Source organism: Rhinopithecus roxellana, chromosome 12 (assembly GCF_007565055.1).
Source record: "Rhinopithecus roxellana isolate Shanxi Qingling chromosome 12, ASM756505v1, whole genome shotgun sequence".
In the NCBI taxonomy this organism is placed as follows: Eukaryota; Metazoa; Chordata; class Mammalia; order Primates; family Cercopithecidae; genus Rhinopithecus; species Rhinopithecus roxellana.
In genome coordinates, this window is record NC_044560.1 from 86723642 (window position 1) to 86738873 (window position 15232).

Below are 15232 nucleotides of genomic sequence, written 5' to 3' on the forward strand. Positions count from 1 at the left end.
CAAGTGATTCTCCTGCCTCAGTCTCCTGAGTAGCTGGGGTTACAGGTGCGCACCACTACGCCCGGCTAATTTTTGTATTTTTTTAATAGAGACGGGGTTTCATCATGTTGGTTAGGCTAGTCTCAAACTCCTGACCTTGTGATTCGCCCACCTTGGCCTCCCGAAGTGCTGGGATTACAGGAGTGAGCCACTGCGCCCGGCCTATTGTCCCCATTTTAAGATGAGGAAACAAAAGCACAGAAAAATTGACTTGCCCAAGGTCAAGGAAACATAAAATAATGGGGACAAGGTTCAAATCCAGGGTGTCTGGTTTTAGGGTCTCTGCTCTTCACCAGGGGCTGTGCTCAAAAGAGCCCTCACACATTTAGAAAAGCGGCTCCTGGCCAGGCACGGTGGCTCATGTCTGTAATCCCAACACTTTGGGAGGCTGAGGTTGGCCGATTGCCTGAGCTCAGGAGTTTGAGACCAGCCTGGGTAACATGGCAAAAACCCGTCTCTACTAAAAATACAAAAAATTAGCCAACCGTGGTGGCATGTGCCTGTAGTCCCAGCTGCTTGGGAGGCTGAGGCAGGAAAATCACTTGAACCCAGGAGGTGGAGGTTGCAGTGAGCCAAGATCACACCACTGCAGTCCTGCCTGGGCGACAGAGTGAGACTCTTTCCAAAAAAAAAAGGCTCCTTATAAAAATTCACTCTCTTATGCGCTAAAGGTTTGACAGAAGTCTCATTGTCAGAAATCTCCATTCAAATTTAGCCTTAGCCCTTTGCCAAAACATCTCTTAGTAAGTGGAATTTGCTAAAATTGGTTCAATACTATTTCTGTTTAAGTGTCAAGTGTGGAGATGACAAGAATTATTAACTGTTTCAGTGAGAAGTATACTTTGTGAGGTTTAAAATAAATATGTTGGCCAGGCACAGTGGCTCATGCCTGTAATCCCAGCACTTTGGGAGGCTCAGGTGGGAGGATAGTTTGAAGCCAAGAGTTTGAGACCAGCCTAGGCAATATAGCAAGAAGCCATCACTACAAAAAAACTTAAAAATTAGCTGAGTGTGGTGGCACATGCCTGTAGTCCCAGCTACTCAGAGGCTAAGGTGGGAGGATCACTTGAGCCCAGAAGTTCAAGGGTACAGTAAGCTATGATTGCACACTATGCTCTAGCTTGGGTGACAGAGCGAGACGCTGTCTCCAAAAATAAAGAATCGGACGGGCCCGGTGGCTCACGCCTGTAATCCCAACACTTTGAAAGGCCGAGGCGGGCGGATCACGAGGTCAGGAGATCGAGACCATCCTGGCTAACATGGTGAAACCCCGTCTCTACTAAAAATACAAAAAATTAGCCAGGCGTGGTGGCGGGCGCCTGTAGTCCCAGCTACTCGGGAGGCTGAGGCAGGAGAATGGCGTGAACCCGGGAGGCAGAGCTTGCAGTGAGCCGAGATAGTACCACTGCCCTGCAGCCTGGGCGACAGAGCGAGACTGAGTCTCAAAAAAATACATAAATAAATAAATTCAAATAAAAATAAAATACAGTATTTCAGATTTGTGAATTTTGGTATCCCTGGGGATGCTGGAACCAATCCCCTCAGATAACAAAGGATGACTGTACTACGTGTGTGTCAAAAGCATCTAAGGACCTGAACTCATAGTCATAGAGTGCCCTTCAGAGAAGTGGTGACACCAGGGTACAGTTTTTTGTTTTTTTGAGATGGAGTTTCCCCTCTTGTCGCCAAGCTGGAATGCAGTGGCATGATCTCTGCCCACTGCAACCTCCGCCTCCCGGGTTCAAGCGACTCTCCTGCCTCAGTCTACTGAGTAGCTGGGATTATAGGCACCCGCCCCCACACCTGGCTAATTTTTGTATTTCTAGTAGAGACGGGGTTTCACCATGTTGGCCAGGCTGGTCTTGAACTCCTGACCTCAGGTGATCCACCCGTCTCAGCCTCCCAAAGTGCTGCGATTTCAGGTGTAAGCCACCGTGCCCTGCCCAGGGTACAGTTGAGTATGTGCAAGTGTGTATGGTATGTGTCCCTCACAATTCATTTAGGCCCAAAGGTGACACAGGACAAGGACAATCCCATATGGGGTTCTCAGGGTAGAAGTCAAGTCTCCCCTGTCACACTGGGAGGCCCCTGAGAGACTTCTCCACCCATCGGGTCGCCAGGCACAGCAGTCTAAATTCTTCAGTGTCTTTCCCCAAAATCACCTCCCTAGCTCCTAGTCCAGGACCCTACTCAAAAGAGGAGCTCAGATGGTATGGAAAAGAGGCCACCAAACAACAGGTAGAAGAAAAACACATACTCAAGAAATTTAATTCTCTGCCCCAGTTTATTCATCTTGCGTTGGTCCAAAGGCGGGGTTTACACACTCAATATGCAAGCGCTACAGACAAAAAGTCTTCAGGGCCCACCCCTCACCCCCACTCCCTGGATCTTTCACTCATCCACCTGTCAGGGATGAAACTCTTTAGAGATAGACAGGAAGAGCCCCCCACTTTGCTGATAGGGAGACTGAGGGCCAGAGGCTGCATCAGTGACTTCCATGCCACTGTTCACCCACCAGTGTCCCCTCTTCATACCACTGCTCACCCACCAGGATCTTGCACTCTCTTGGCTCCCAGGAACAAAACAGAGAGCTCAGCTACCTTAGTCATTGGTTCTTTCCAAGACTCACCCACTCTGTAACTCACGGAGCCTGCCAATCCCTGTTTGAAGGGCCATGCAGTGAAAGAAGGGGTTAAAATTCAGCATCCTAAGCATTTCCAGAGGCTTAGGCTGACACTGTCCCCTTCCCATCCCAGAAAGCCAACCTCTGGCTCCTCCTGACAGTCCGACTTCAGAGAAATGAACCAAACCAATTCAACATCCAATGCTTCTAAAGCCAGAGAGGCACAGCAAGGTAGAGGCAGAGACAGGGAAGCGATATTTTCCTCATCAGCTTTGGAACATCTTGTCTGTTCCTTGCAGGCTTATTAACATACATTGCTTTTCATCAGAAGCTTAAATCAACAGGGTTTGCAACAGCTCCTTTCCCAGTGGAGAGGTGGTTTGTTTGGGAACTGGTATTTTAGAATTCCCGTTCTCCTATTCTTCACAGGGTTCCACTATTACCATCTCCCCTGTCCTCATCTCCCATGTGCCCAAAGGCAGAGTTCAAGAGGGACAGTCCCCTATGTCCTTCTCTGTCCCCACCCCCACCATCATCTCCATCACTACTCCCAGTTCCCCTTCCTGATATCAGTTCTCCACCCACTGCCAGACAAAATTGCAGCCAAAATGCCATGGCAGGCCAGAGCAGCCACTAAACCTCCTACAAGCAAAGCCAACATCAGGGACAATAGCCTCAGCTGAGCAAGTGTGGGTTAAGTGAGGGAAAGGAGAGGTGGCCTGGGAAATCCCAGGAGAATGGGTCAGCCACAACCCTCAGATAAATGACAGCATGCTAGCTCTCTGTCTCCAGGGAACAGTGGGACCCAGTGGAGAAGAAGGGCTGCGGTAGGCCATGAGGAACACAAGGTGTGGGTGGATACCCCACAGTGCAGCTGGATATGTATTTGCACGTACCTGCTCATGAGTCTGCCTGCAAACACACATGCTAACATACACCTCCCATGCCTGCAGCCACACACGTGCACCCCTGCACACACAAGGGCTCCCTCACATACACCCAACACAAGCCTGCACACTCAAACTCACTCATAGACACACACATCTTTTGCAAATACATCCTCACTCATGAGCATATACACACACTGCTGGGTACCTGTCTACACACGCACATACAGATTTCCTCATTCTTCTTACATACTACACACACACGTTCACTCTTACATGCTCACATATAGGTCTGCAGATAAATTAGCTTGTGTGTGCACATGTGCACACAGCACACTTAAGCTCATTTATACATGTTTATTCACACATTCCTATACACACCAGCCTACGTGTTAGCACATACACACTCATGCCTACCTGCAATCATGCCAGCAAATAATTATGTACTTACTAGTGCACAACCTCACACATGCCTGCAAATATACACATATACCCTTGCACACTTGTGGAGGCACACCCTTAGCCCTGGTCCTGGGGCCTGGATGGTGCTGCCCTCTGCTGGAGACAGCGAATAAGCTCTTTCCGGTTGTCTAGGATGGTGTCGAAGCTCTCCTGTAGTCGGGACTGCTGGTCAATCAACTGATGCTGCAGGCCCCGGATCCACTGGAGCAGTGCCAGGCGACGGTACATCACCAAGTGCACGTGGTGCTTTTCTTTCTCCTGCTCTTTGTAGCGCTCCTGGGCTTGTAAGTGCTGCACAGCCTGGGCCACTGAGGGCAGAAGGGGATCGGGAGGGCCAAGGCCTCGCAGGGTCCCACAGGCAGGCTCAGGACTGCTGCTAGGGCTGTCGATACTCAGGGAACTGCTGGCATAGCCGTTGTCCTCCAGAGGGGAGCAGACTGTGCCAGCACCGCCCATCTTCTCAGGCTCAGCCCCGGGAATCTCTGCCCCCTCTGGGGGGCTGCGCACCCCTTCCTCAGGGGATCCAGGGGCCTGGAAGGCCTGGTTGTCAGAGGGCGACTCAGAGGAGCTCCTCCTCAGGATAGGTTCCACTCTGCCTGGCATCCCATGCCAATTCTCATTAGCATCCTTGGCACTTGCCATGAAGTTGGAGTTGTTGTCTGGTTGGAGCTCAGGCTGACATACTCCAGGAGGTGGGTCCCCCAGGAATTGGCCCCCCTCAGCTAGCCCTGGCTGGATGGCAAACATCTGGTCTGTAAAGGGAAAGCAGGAGACTGAGTCACAGTAGGACAGGGTGAGGTGCCTGAAGTCAGGGCAACTTAGCTGCAGGGACAAGGCTGAAAGCAAGAGCCCGACCACTCCCTGTCAAGCCCTTTCTCGACTCTGGTGACACTTCCCTTCACGGTTTTCATCCTCCCTGTCTACCTGTTCATTCTTAGTCTCCTGCAGAGGGTTTTTCCTCAGTTCTCAGAGCCAGGCTGTTTTCTGATTTTCCACATTTCTCTCCAGAGGACCTCATTCTCTGCTGTAGCTTCAAGGACCATCATATGCTGATGACTCTCAGATCTGTCTTCAGCCCAGATCTAACTGCTATCCAACCCTGCAACCAATCATAGGCTCCTCAAATTCTACATAACCAGTCTGGGTGCAGTGGCTCATGCCTGTAATCACAGCACTTTGGGAGGCCGAGGCAGGCAGATCACCTGAGGTCAGAAGTTTGAGACTAGACTGGCCAACATGGTGAAACCCCATCTCTACTAAAAATACAAAAATTAGCCAGGCATAGTGACAGGCACCTGTAATCCCAGCTATTTGGGAGGCTGAGGCATGGCAAGTGCTTGAACCCAGGAGGCAGAGGTTGTAGCGAACTGAGATTGTGCCACTGCACTCCAGCCTGGGTGACAGAGTGAGACTTCATCCCCCTACACCCCTCGCCCCCCACAACCAAAATTCTACATAACCAAACAAGGTCTCCTTCAGTATCCTCAGCAAGATGGCTCCGCCCTCCATCCAGAAGGCTAGGAGCATCCTGGGCTCCTCACTCTCCTTCCTTCTCCCATCTCATTGATAACCACATTCTGACCATTCTTCCTCTTCCAGGCCATTTCTGACCTGGATTATCGCCTCGGCCTTTTCACTGATCTCTCTGCCTCCAGTTAAAAATGTAAATTTCACTTGTCACCACTCAGAATGCCCTCCCTGAACTCCTGCTAAACCTCTATGTGGCCTACAAGGCCCTGTTTGATCTGGCCTCTGCTCACCCTTCCATACCTGCCTTTTGCCACGCTGCCCCTCCCATCATAGCAAACTGCCCAGAGATCTCAAAACACACCATTGTTCTTCTTACAGGATTCCTTTGGCCTACAATATCCTTCCTCTCCCCTCCCCTCAAAGCTCCTCCCTTCTCCACCCAGCAAATTCCTTTTTGTACTTCAAAATCAGCTGTAATATCCTCATGTCTCCATGTACCTATGTCTCTGAAGCTGTCTTCATACTGCCCCAATCAGTATTACATAAACAAGCACAGTTAGTTATGCCTTCCTCTGGGTCCCCACTGCCCTGGGTACACACTGTCATATCCAACTTTGTGTCTGTCCCTGGCATACATGGTCGACGATCAGTGAATGTCTATTTAACTGGCATTTTTGGTTTGTGGCAATGATCTTGTAATAGCAGTTTGTAATCTAGCTTGGACCTCCCCTATATATCCTCCATCATATTCGCCAGAGTCAGCCAGCATTAGAGCCCGGAACCAGGCTCTCTGTGCATACAGGTACTTGCTAAGCGAGTGAATGGGAGAAGAGACTGCAGTGAACTTCCATGCTCAGGAAGCTACTCCCGACTCCCCAGGGCTGGAAGAGCTGGGTTCGGTTCCCTCTCCTACCCCAGCCAGGGAGCCCAGCCTTCCCCTGTGAGAAGCTTTTCTTCTGAGCCTGCCCCCTTCCCTCCCAATGCCTCTGGAACACGGCCACTATCTTGTGTCCCTGTCCCTAGCTTGCTCCATCCTGAGGCCCTGGAGGGCGGGCATACCACATCACTCTTCTCTCCTCCATAACCTGCTTCTAACCAAAATTAGGGGTTGAATTGACAAAGGGATTCTACTGACCAAACAGCACTGGGATTAGAACAATTTAAGAGCATAAAGAGGAAGGATATTGTAAGTGGAGCCAGCACTGGGAGGCGCTCCATAGGTGGCATGGACTCTCCCCACCCCTAGCAATAGGCAGAAGTCCTGGGGAGAAGGGTGTAGGAACAGTTCCTTTGTAATCACCCTCTAAGCAAGCCTTGTGGGAAGGTGCCTACACATGTCCCCTCGCACCAATTTTTAATTTTTCCTATACTTGGATGGGGCCATGAAGGAAGCTGGGATGGGGTGGGGGGGGCGCTAGGGATCACAGGGTTCTCAGATATAGTAAAACAGGAACCCCGACACCCCAGGACTAGGTCTCCGCCCAAATAGGAGGGGAGTGGAAGACCACCCCAGGAGGCACAGACCATCCTTCCCTAGTCTCCTCGAAGGAGGCCGCTGTGACTCCCCGCTTCCCGCGGCTGGGCCCCAAGCCCCCCGCCTCAGACTCACGGCCTAGAGGCGCCCGCTCCGGCGCGTCTGGCTCTGGCTCCGCCCGGCCCTGGTGGTGTCTAGTCCCTGGGCTGGGGGTTCCTCGGCCTGGGCGTCTCCGCGGTCCAAGCGTGGGTGCGGGGTTCCCGGGCAGCGCGCCCAGCCCCAGGCCCGGACTGCGGAGTCAGGCGGCGTCTGCGCGGCGGGGCGGGGCGTAGCGGCCGAGCCCACGTGGGCCGGTTCGGTTTTCCGCGGAGCCGCGCGCCAGGTTCTGCGCCGGAACCGCCTCGCCCCCGCGCGGGGCCGCGTTGACCCAGGCCTTTCAGGTCCGGTGCTCTCTCCTATTGGCGTTCACTCCTGGGCCCTTCCCATCAGTTCACCTCACTGCAGACACCGGGCCATTTTCAAGTGAAATCTGATTAGTCACCACCTTCCGGCTTTAAACTCCTCTATGGCTTCCCCACAGCCGGGACAACCCCTAAGGCAGCAGCCGCGGGGCTCTGCTCGTCCTGCCCTGCGTCTGCCTCTCCGGCTTTTTCCTCTACCCTCTCTCTCCGCAGCTACCCTCCCGCACGCCCCTTTCCGCCACGGGGCTTTGGCACGCACGGTTCCCTCGGTCTAGCATTCTCTTCCCCCTCTCGATTAATCCTATTTCAGCTCTCTTCTCGGAGAAATCTCTGACTCCCTAGATCTCAATCGTTCCCCCTTGTATGTCAGGGCACGTTCCTTTTCTTCACAGCATTTATCACAATTTGGAATTATATATTCCTTTTTGTGCTTACTTGACTAAAGTCACTGAGACCGGGCGCGGTGGCTCACGCCTGTAATCCCAGCACTTTGGAAGGCCGAGGCCGGCGGATCACCTGAGGTCAGGAGTTCGAGACCAGCCTGGCTGGCCAACATGGTGAAACACCGTCTCTACTAAAAATACAAAAATTAGCTGGGCGTGGTGGCGGGCGCCTGTAATCCCAGGTACTCGGGAGGCTGAGGCAGGAGAATCGCTTGAACCCCGGAGGTGGAGGTTGCAGTGAGCCAAGACTGTACCACTGCACTCCAGCCTGGGCAACAGAGTGGGACTCTGTCTCAAAAAAAAAAAAAAAAAAGAGAGAGAGAAAGAAGGAGATCCCGCCTGGGACAGGGCACAGGGCTGATGTCCTGTACCTGGAATGGGGGCTCTCCACAGGACACAGAGCCCATCCATGACGCCTGTGCAGTAGGCACCAGTGCTTTTGCCCAGGTGAGGAGGAACAAGGTTATAAAAAAGGGTCCTGGCTTCCAAACTCCAGTGAATTCTTCTCAGAGCTCCACTCTACTGAAGCTTGATCCCCCTCTTTTGCACCCTGGGGAAATGTGAAGTTGGGGACCCTGTTTGGAATAAGAGAACAGAGTTCAGTAATTGCTGACCCTAATATATGAGTTACCCTCTTCCAGTTTCAACTTGATTCCAAGTCACCATTCTGCAACCTAGAGACTAACTGGCAAATTGAATCACACCAAGAAATCCTATATGCAAAAACAGGGAAGATGGAAAAGAAATTTTTATGATTATGATGACTATTTTAAGAGGGAAAAGGAAATAAGAAGAAGGCAGAAGTAATTCAAACTTTGCACACCCCTCCAGCTAAGAAAATACAGGTGGAGATGTCAGCCTCATTTCTACAAAACATCAGATCCTGTAGCCTAAGTTCTCTCCCTTCCCTTATCCACTTCAGGTTCCCCTGGCCTTCAGCCTAGGGTGACCCAAATCCAAATCCTCACTGTTTCTTTTTTTTTTTTTTTTTTGAGATGTAGTCTCACTCTGTCGCCTAGGCTGGAGTGCAGTGGTGCAATCTCGGCTCACCGCAACCTCTGCCTCTCGGGTTCAAGCGATTCTCTTGCCTCAGCCTCCCGAGTGGCTGGGATTACAAGTGTATGCATCATGTCAGCTAATTTTTGTATTTTTAGTAGAGTCGGGGTTTCACCATGTTGGTCAGGTTGGTCTTGATCTCCTGACCTGGTGATCCACCCACCTCAGCCTCCCAAAGTGCTGGGATTACAGGCGTGAGCCACTATGCCCGGCCCAAATCCTCACTCTTACAGGCTCTCAGCTTTGGTGATCTAGGGTTACGCAGTTCTCCCCAGACCACAGAGCCATAAAGTCATCAATTGTTTGTTCTGCCCAGAATAGCCTTTCTCTGCCTCTGTCTGGACTCTGTCTCTCCCAGCTTAACCATATGGGTCAAATGAAAGCCTGAAGAATCAAGGGATAGGAACTCCACTCCAGGTGAGCCAGTCGGAGTCCTTCTCTGGGATCTTCTGAAACGAAATTAAAGGAAGATGAGGCAGGGAAGAAACAGAGATGAGAGACAGAACTTCTGATAATGTTGCAGACTCTGTTTCCTGAATCTAAATTTATAGTTTTGTGTGCCTTATTTTGCCAAGCCTAACTTGAGTGGAATTCTTTCACCAACAATCAAAAGAATGCTGATTAATACAATAGCACAAGGTAGTGACTCCAGGGTCTCTGGTTCCACTCACCCACCTCTCAACCCTTATTAGGTAGCAGTAACTCCCTTTCTCCTTGAGAGCCATTATCAGTCCAGTCTACACTGTGACCACCCCTTTCTATTCCTCTAGTACTACCAGGAGCCTGAAATCCAAGAGAATCATCTTTGTGTTTCTTGGTTAGAAACATTCCTCCCACGATGCTATCACCATCTTTTTTTTTTTTTCCAAGACAGTTTCACTCTGTCACCCAGGGTGGAGTGCAGTGGCGCAATCTCAGCTCACTGCAACTTCTGCCTCCCAGGTTCAAGCCATTCTCCTGCCTCAGCCTCCTGAGTAGCTGGGATTACAGGCGCGTGCCATCACACCCAACTAATTTTTGTATTTTTAGCACAGACAGGATTTCCCCATGTTGGTCAGGCTGATCTCGAACTCCTGACCTCAAATGATCCGCCCGCCTCACCCTCCCAAAGTGCTGGGATTACAGGCGTGAGCCACCATGCCTGGCTGATGCTATCACCTTCTGACCTGCAATACCCAGAATCTCAGAGACAGGAAGAAAACTCTTAGTCCTTTGGTACAATCATATAAGGTGCCACAACCACTTCTACTTCTTCTTCCTATGCATCCTGGCTACAAAGGACAAAACATTATATATATTGATTTAAAGCCTATATTGGGCCTGGTGTGGTGGCTCACACCTGTAATCCCAGCACTTTGGGAGGCTGAGGTGGGCGGATCACTTGAGGCTGGGAATTCGAGACCAGCCTGGCCAACATGATGAAACCCCATTTCTACGAAAAATACAAAAATTAGCCAGGCATGGTGGTGTGCATCTGCAATCCCAGCTATTCAGGAGGCTGAAGCAGGAGAATTGCTTGAATCCAAGAGGCGGAGGTTACAGTGAGCCAAGATCGTGCCACTGCACTCTAGCCTGGGTGATAGAGTGAGACCCTGTCTCAAAAAACTAAAACTAAAAATAAAATAAATAAAGCCTATATTGTGCTCTGCAGGGCAGCACCCCAGCCTGGAACAGCTGAGTCATCAATTCCATTGTTCTAAAAAGCTAGTTATTCCTCGTTTTTTTGAGATGGAGTCTCTCTCTGTCACCCAGGCTGGAGTGCAGTGGCATAGTCTCGGCTCACTGCAACCTCTGCCTCCTGGGTTCAAGCAATTCTCCTGCCTCAGCCTCCTGAGTAGCTGGGATTACAGGTGCCCGCCACCTGGTGAATGTTTGTATTTTTAGTAGAGACAGGGTTTCACCATGTTGGCCAGGCTGGTCTCAAACTCCTGACATCAGGTGATCTGCCCGCCTTAGCCTCCCAAAGGGCTGGGATTACAGGCGTTGAGCCACCACACCTGGCCTAAAGCTAGTTATTCCTAAATAATATACCTGCTAAGTCAAATGAATTCATTTGAAGGGAATCAGATTATAGCCTCTTTTCCTTCCTTCCTTCCTTCCTTCCTTCCTTCCTTCCTTCCTTCCTTCCTTCCTTCCTTCCTTCCTTCCTTCCTTCCCTTTCTTTCTCTCTTTCCATCTCTCTTTCTCTCTTTCTTTCTTTTTTTTTTTCTGAGACGGAGTCTTACTCTGTTGCCCAGGCTGGAGTACAGTGGTGCAATCTTCATTCACTGCAGTGTCCGCCTCCCAGGATCAAAGGATTCTCATGCTTCAGCCTCCTGAGTAGCTGAGATTACAGGCATGTGCCACTGCACCAGGCTAATTTTTGTATTTTTAATAGAGACGGGGTTTCACTATGTTGCCCAGGCTGGTCTCAAATTCCTGGCCTCAAGTGATCTGCTCACCTCGGCCTCCCAAAGCGTTGGGATTACAGGCGTGAGCCACCGCACCCAGCCTGTATCCTGTTTTGTTAATCAAGGGCAGTGTTGTAAGGAATACTCTAGCACTGTATAATTAATACGGCCAGTGCTCACACAGCAATCCTGGCCACTCCATAATTTTCAGAGCTCAAAGCCTGAAGAATAAAAAGCTCCAGGAAGGCAGGGATGTCCATGTCCACAGGAAGACAAAAAAGCAGCTGTAGAGATGCCTGTTATTCATTCACCAGAGGCTTTTCCAGTGAGGACACCAGAGAATTATTCACCCCCAAGTGAAAGGGTATCTGTGGCTGTGTTCACCTACCCACATATATGCCAGGGACTTAAGTGGCAGGGACACAGAAATCTCCAGAGATGGCCAGTATCAGCCTGAACAGGGTTTTGCAAAAGGCCATGCCATCAAGACCCAATGATGGACAGTGGGTAAGCCTCTTGGCAAACAGACAGATGTCAGAGCCAAGAGAGGCTAGCAGTGAGTAGCCAGATCCAGGTCCCAGGGCCTGAGGTGTCAGGCAAGGAGACCAGAGAAGATGAGAGGAATTTCTCATCCAGGAAATAGGACAGGCATAAGGGTTATTCATAGGTGGATAATTTCTCAATGTCAGTATTCTCAGGAAGAAAGGGGTGGGTAGGATCAAGGTGTTTCAGCTTCAAAGACCTTGTCCCTTCCCACCCATTCATTTACACGTATCATAGTTACAGAGTGCTTATTTTGTGCCAGGTACTGTGTTGGGAATTCAGAGCAGAATCAGAACTGGTTGTGGTCTTGGGGAGCTCCTTGTTTAGAAAGGGAAACAGAAGGCCTGGTGTGGTGGCTCACGCCTGTAATTCCAGCACTTTGGGAGGCCGAAGCGGACAGATCACTTGAGGCTAGGAGTTTGAGACCAGCCTGATCAACATGGTTAAACCACATCTCTACTAAAAATACAAAAATTAGCCAGGCATGGTGGCACATGCCTGTAATCCCAGGCACTTGGAAGGCTGGGGCACAAGAATTGCTTGAACCTGGGAGGCAGAGGTTGCAGGAGCCAAGATTACACCACTGCACTACTCCAGCCTGGGAGACAGAGCCAGACCCTGTCTCAAAAAAAAAAAAAAAAAAAGAAAGAAAAAAGGAATAGACAGAAGAATGGGCTATAACAATGTAATGGGCCCGGCAACAGAGCCAGGAGGCAAAAGTAGTAAGCCCAAAAAAGGGTAAGGAAAGGCTTCACAGAGGTGATTTTTTTTTTTTTTTTTTTTAAAGAGATGGGAGTCTTGCTAGGTTACCCAGGCTGATCTCGAACTCCTGACCTTAAGTGATCCTCCCACCTTATCCTCCCAACATTCTGGGATTACAGGCATGAGCCACTACACCCAGCTAGCACAGAGGTGATATTTGAGCCAGGCCTTGAGGGATGAATAAGAGCTCACTAAGAGAAAGCAAGAGAAGGCATAGGAGACTGCATTTTCAGAGTGAGTTCAGGAAACACCCCATAGGCCAGTGTGGCTGGAGCTCGGTGGGAAATGGAGGTAAGGTAAGGCTAGAAGATAAAGTTGGCCCAGTTGTGAAAGTTCTTGACCACCATCCAGGGAGCTTGGGCTCTATCCTGGGGGCAGCAGGGAAATAACTGAGGAAGCCCTCAGAGTTTCCATATCAGAACAAAGCAAAATCCTGGATGACAAACTACGTTGTTAACTTGCTTTCTTCTCTCTTCCTGAGGTCACATCATCTGTCAACTTCCCCACGTGGCTTTGGGAACTTAGGCAAATCAAATCATTTTAAGCTTTTTGGGCTAAATAAAATAATATGCCTTAAAAATTGTTCAATACCATAGCGATGAACGTTGTTACTTGGGCTCCCAAGACCAGGCACAACCCCAGAGGACCTTTGACATGCCAAAGAGCCTTTAGGGCAGATTAGAACGAGAATTATTCCCCAGAATTGGTTCATCTTGGGAAAGGAAGGCCTAGGAAGCTGGTGGCCTAGTTGTTTTGTTCATCCATTTCTCTACTGCGTCTTAAAGGTAAAGCACCTCTTTAGTCTATCAAGAAATTACTATGTGTTTACCTTAGGTAAAATATGCCCATTCCCCTATCTTCCATCTTGGCTGTTTTCCCAGCTGTAAACTGACAATTAGAAGTTTTAAAGCATTTCTAGAGCCTTGAAGTCATTTCTTTTTCCTCAACAAAATCTTTGCAATATATCCAGTTTGAGATCTCTCTTCCCCTAAACCCTCCACCTAAGGGCTCTGAGGGAACTTCAGGGAAGCTTTTAAAGTTCGGCAGGGCACAGCTGCAAATCCACTGCACCAGATGAACCCAGGAAATAAATCCTCCCCCTGTCCCCGACCCTGTTCCCCTTCTCACCCACCCCTTCCAAGGCAAAAGGGAGAAACAGGTCTTTTTGGAGCTGCTGGAAGAATGAAAGGTCATATAAACTCTTTCTCTCCAGTGCACTCAAGCGATCACCAGGAGACCAGAAAAGCCAAATCCAGGGTCCCAAGGCTCTTGATCATCCAGGGCCCACAACAGAGGGAGTAAGCTAGACGGAGAAGCTGAAGTGAAGGAGGAATGAGAGAAGGGGGTGCCTGTTCCACCCCCTTCCTAGCAGCTGCCTCTGTGGGCTCCGTAATCCCCATGCCCTCTCCCCCACCCCACCCTCCGGCCGCCCACCTCTCCTCCACCCACCCCATTCATCAGTAGGAGGCCACTGTATCAGCACAGCCTTTCAAGGCCTGACAGTTCCTTTCTGGGTGCCCCCCACATGTAACCACTTAACCCCCAGCACAAAGGCCCAGGCTGAATGGGCTTGGAGCCGGTGGCTCGTGCAGAGGGGGAGGCCTCAATAGGATTTGGGGAGCTGGGTGTATAAACCGCTCTGCTCCAGCAGCCCTCAATGGAGGAGCTGGAGTCGGGGCATGTGCCGAGGGGAGGAGCTCGGCAGCTGCATCCCGCCCATGAACAATGATTTATTCATTCTCCTGGCACGCACAGAGAAGACAGGCTGGGGAAACATGGCCCCACAAATCGCCCTCAGCCTCAGCTGATTCCCACGGCAATCACTGCAGTTCAGAGTGCCCCCTCCCACTTGTAATGTTTTGCCTCAAGCTTACCCTTCCTCTTCCTTGTAAGGAAGTAGACTACATTACGGGAGGCCTTAAGTAGCCTTAAGTTCAAGCAAGCATCATTCTTTGAGTTGGTTGCACGCAAACTCAACCTCACTCTCTCTGAAAGCTTCCTGGCCAGGTTTTCCTCACACCCATTTCACAGCCACAGAAACAGATGCAGACAGAAAAAAAAAAAAGGCGCATAGCAAAGCCTATCTCAGGATGGCCTCCAGCAGGGAGCTGGAGAGCTTAGCCCAGGAGTAAGTGACAGGTGATGGGAATGTAGTAAATGTTTGCTGGATGAGTTAGTGGCTGCTAACAAAAGGTAGTGCGCTTGCTGCTCTCACTCCTCTTCCCAGACCCTTTCCTCCTTCCTGTAGCCACATCCATCTGGCTCCAATTCCCAGAAGAATCTCTTGGAAATCTTTGGGGATGAGGGGACAGAATGAAGACAGGTAAGCAAAGATGCTAAAACCTGTAGATAAACAATGCTGGGCCGGAGTGGGCGGGGGGGGGCGGGGGGCGGTTTCAAGAAGTCAAATTGTGACAAGAGGAAATTTGTTCTCACCCTCTTGCCTCCATATGTCATGTCACCAGGGCCAGATCACACACACACACATCATCATAATAAATAAAACTGAAAATCAATACTGTTAGCAGAACAGGCAGAGCCAGAATGAAGCAACCATCCTCAGACTGGCCCCTGGGCCTACTGGCCCCAAGCTCATAATTACCTTGTCACACAGAAAACAAA

The 15232-nt window shown here is 50.3% G+C and overlaps 1 protein-coding gene across 1 annotated transcript; it reads right to left on the reverse strand.

Moving 5' to 3' along the window:
- Positions 1–2304: 2304 nt before the first annotated feature.
- C12H1orf216 (chromosome 12 C1orf216 homolog) lies at positions 2305–7580 on the reverse strand. Its single transcript, XM_010360405.1, has 2 exons — positions 7091–7580; positions 2305–4763 (listed from the first exon to the last, which is right to left on the reverse strand). The coding sequence occupies exon 2, from the start codon at positions 4756–4758 to the stop codon at positions 4069–4071; it is 690 nt and encodes a 229-aa protein (XP_010358707.1). The 5' UTR covers positions 4759–4763; positions 7091–7580; the 3' UTR covers positions 2305–4068.
- Positions 7581–15232: the final 7652 nt, after the last annotated feature.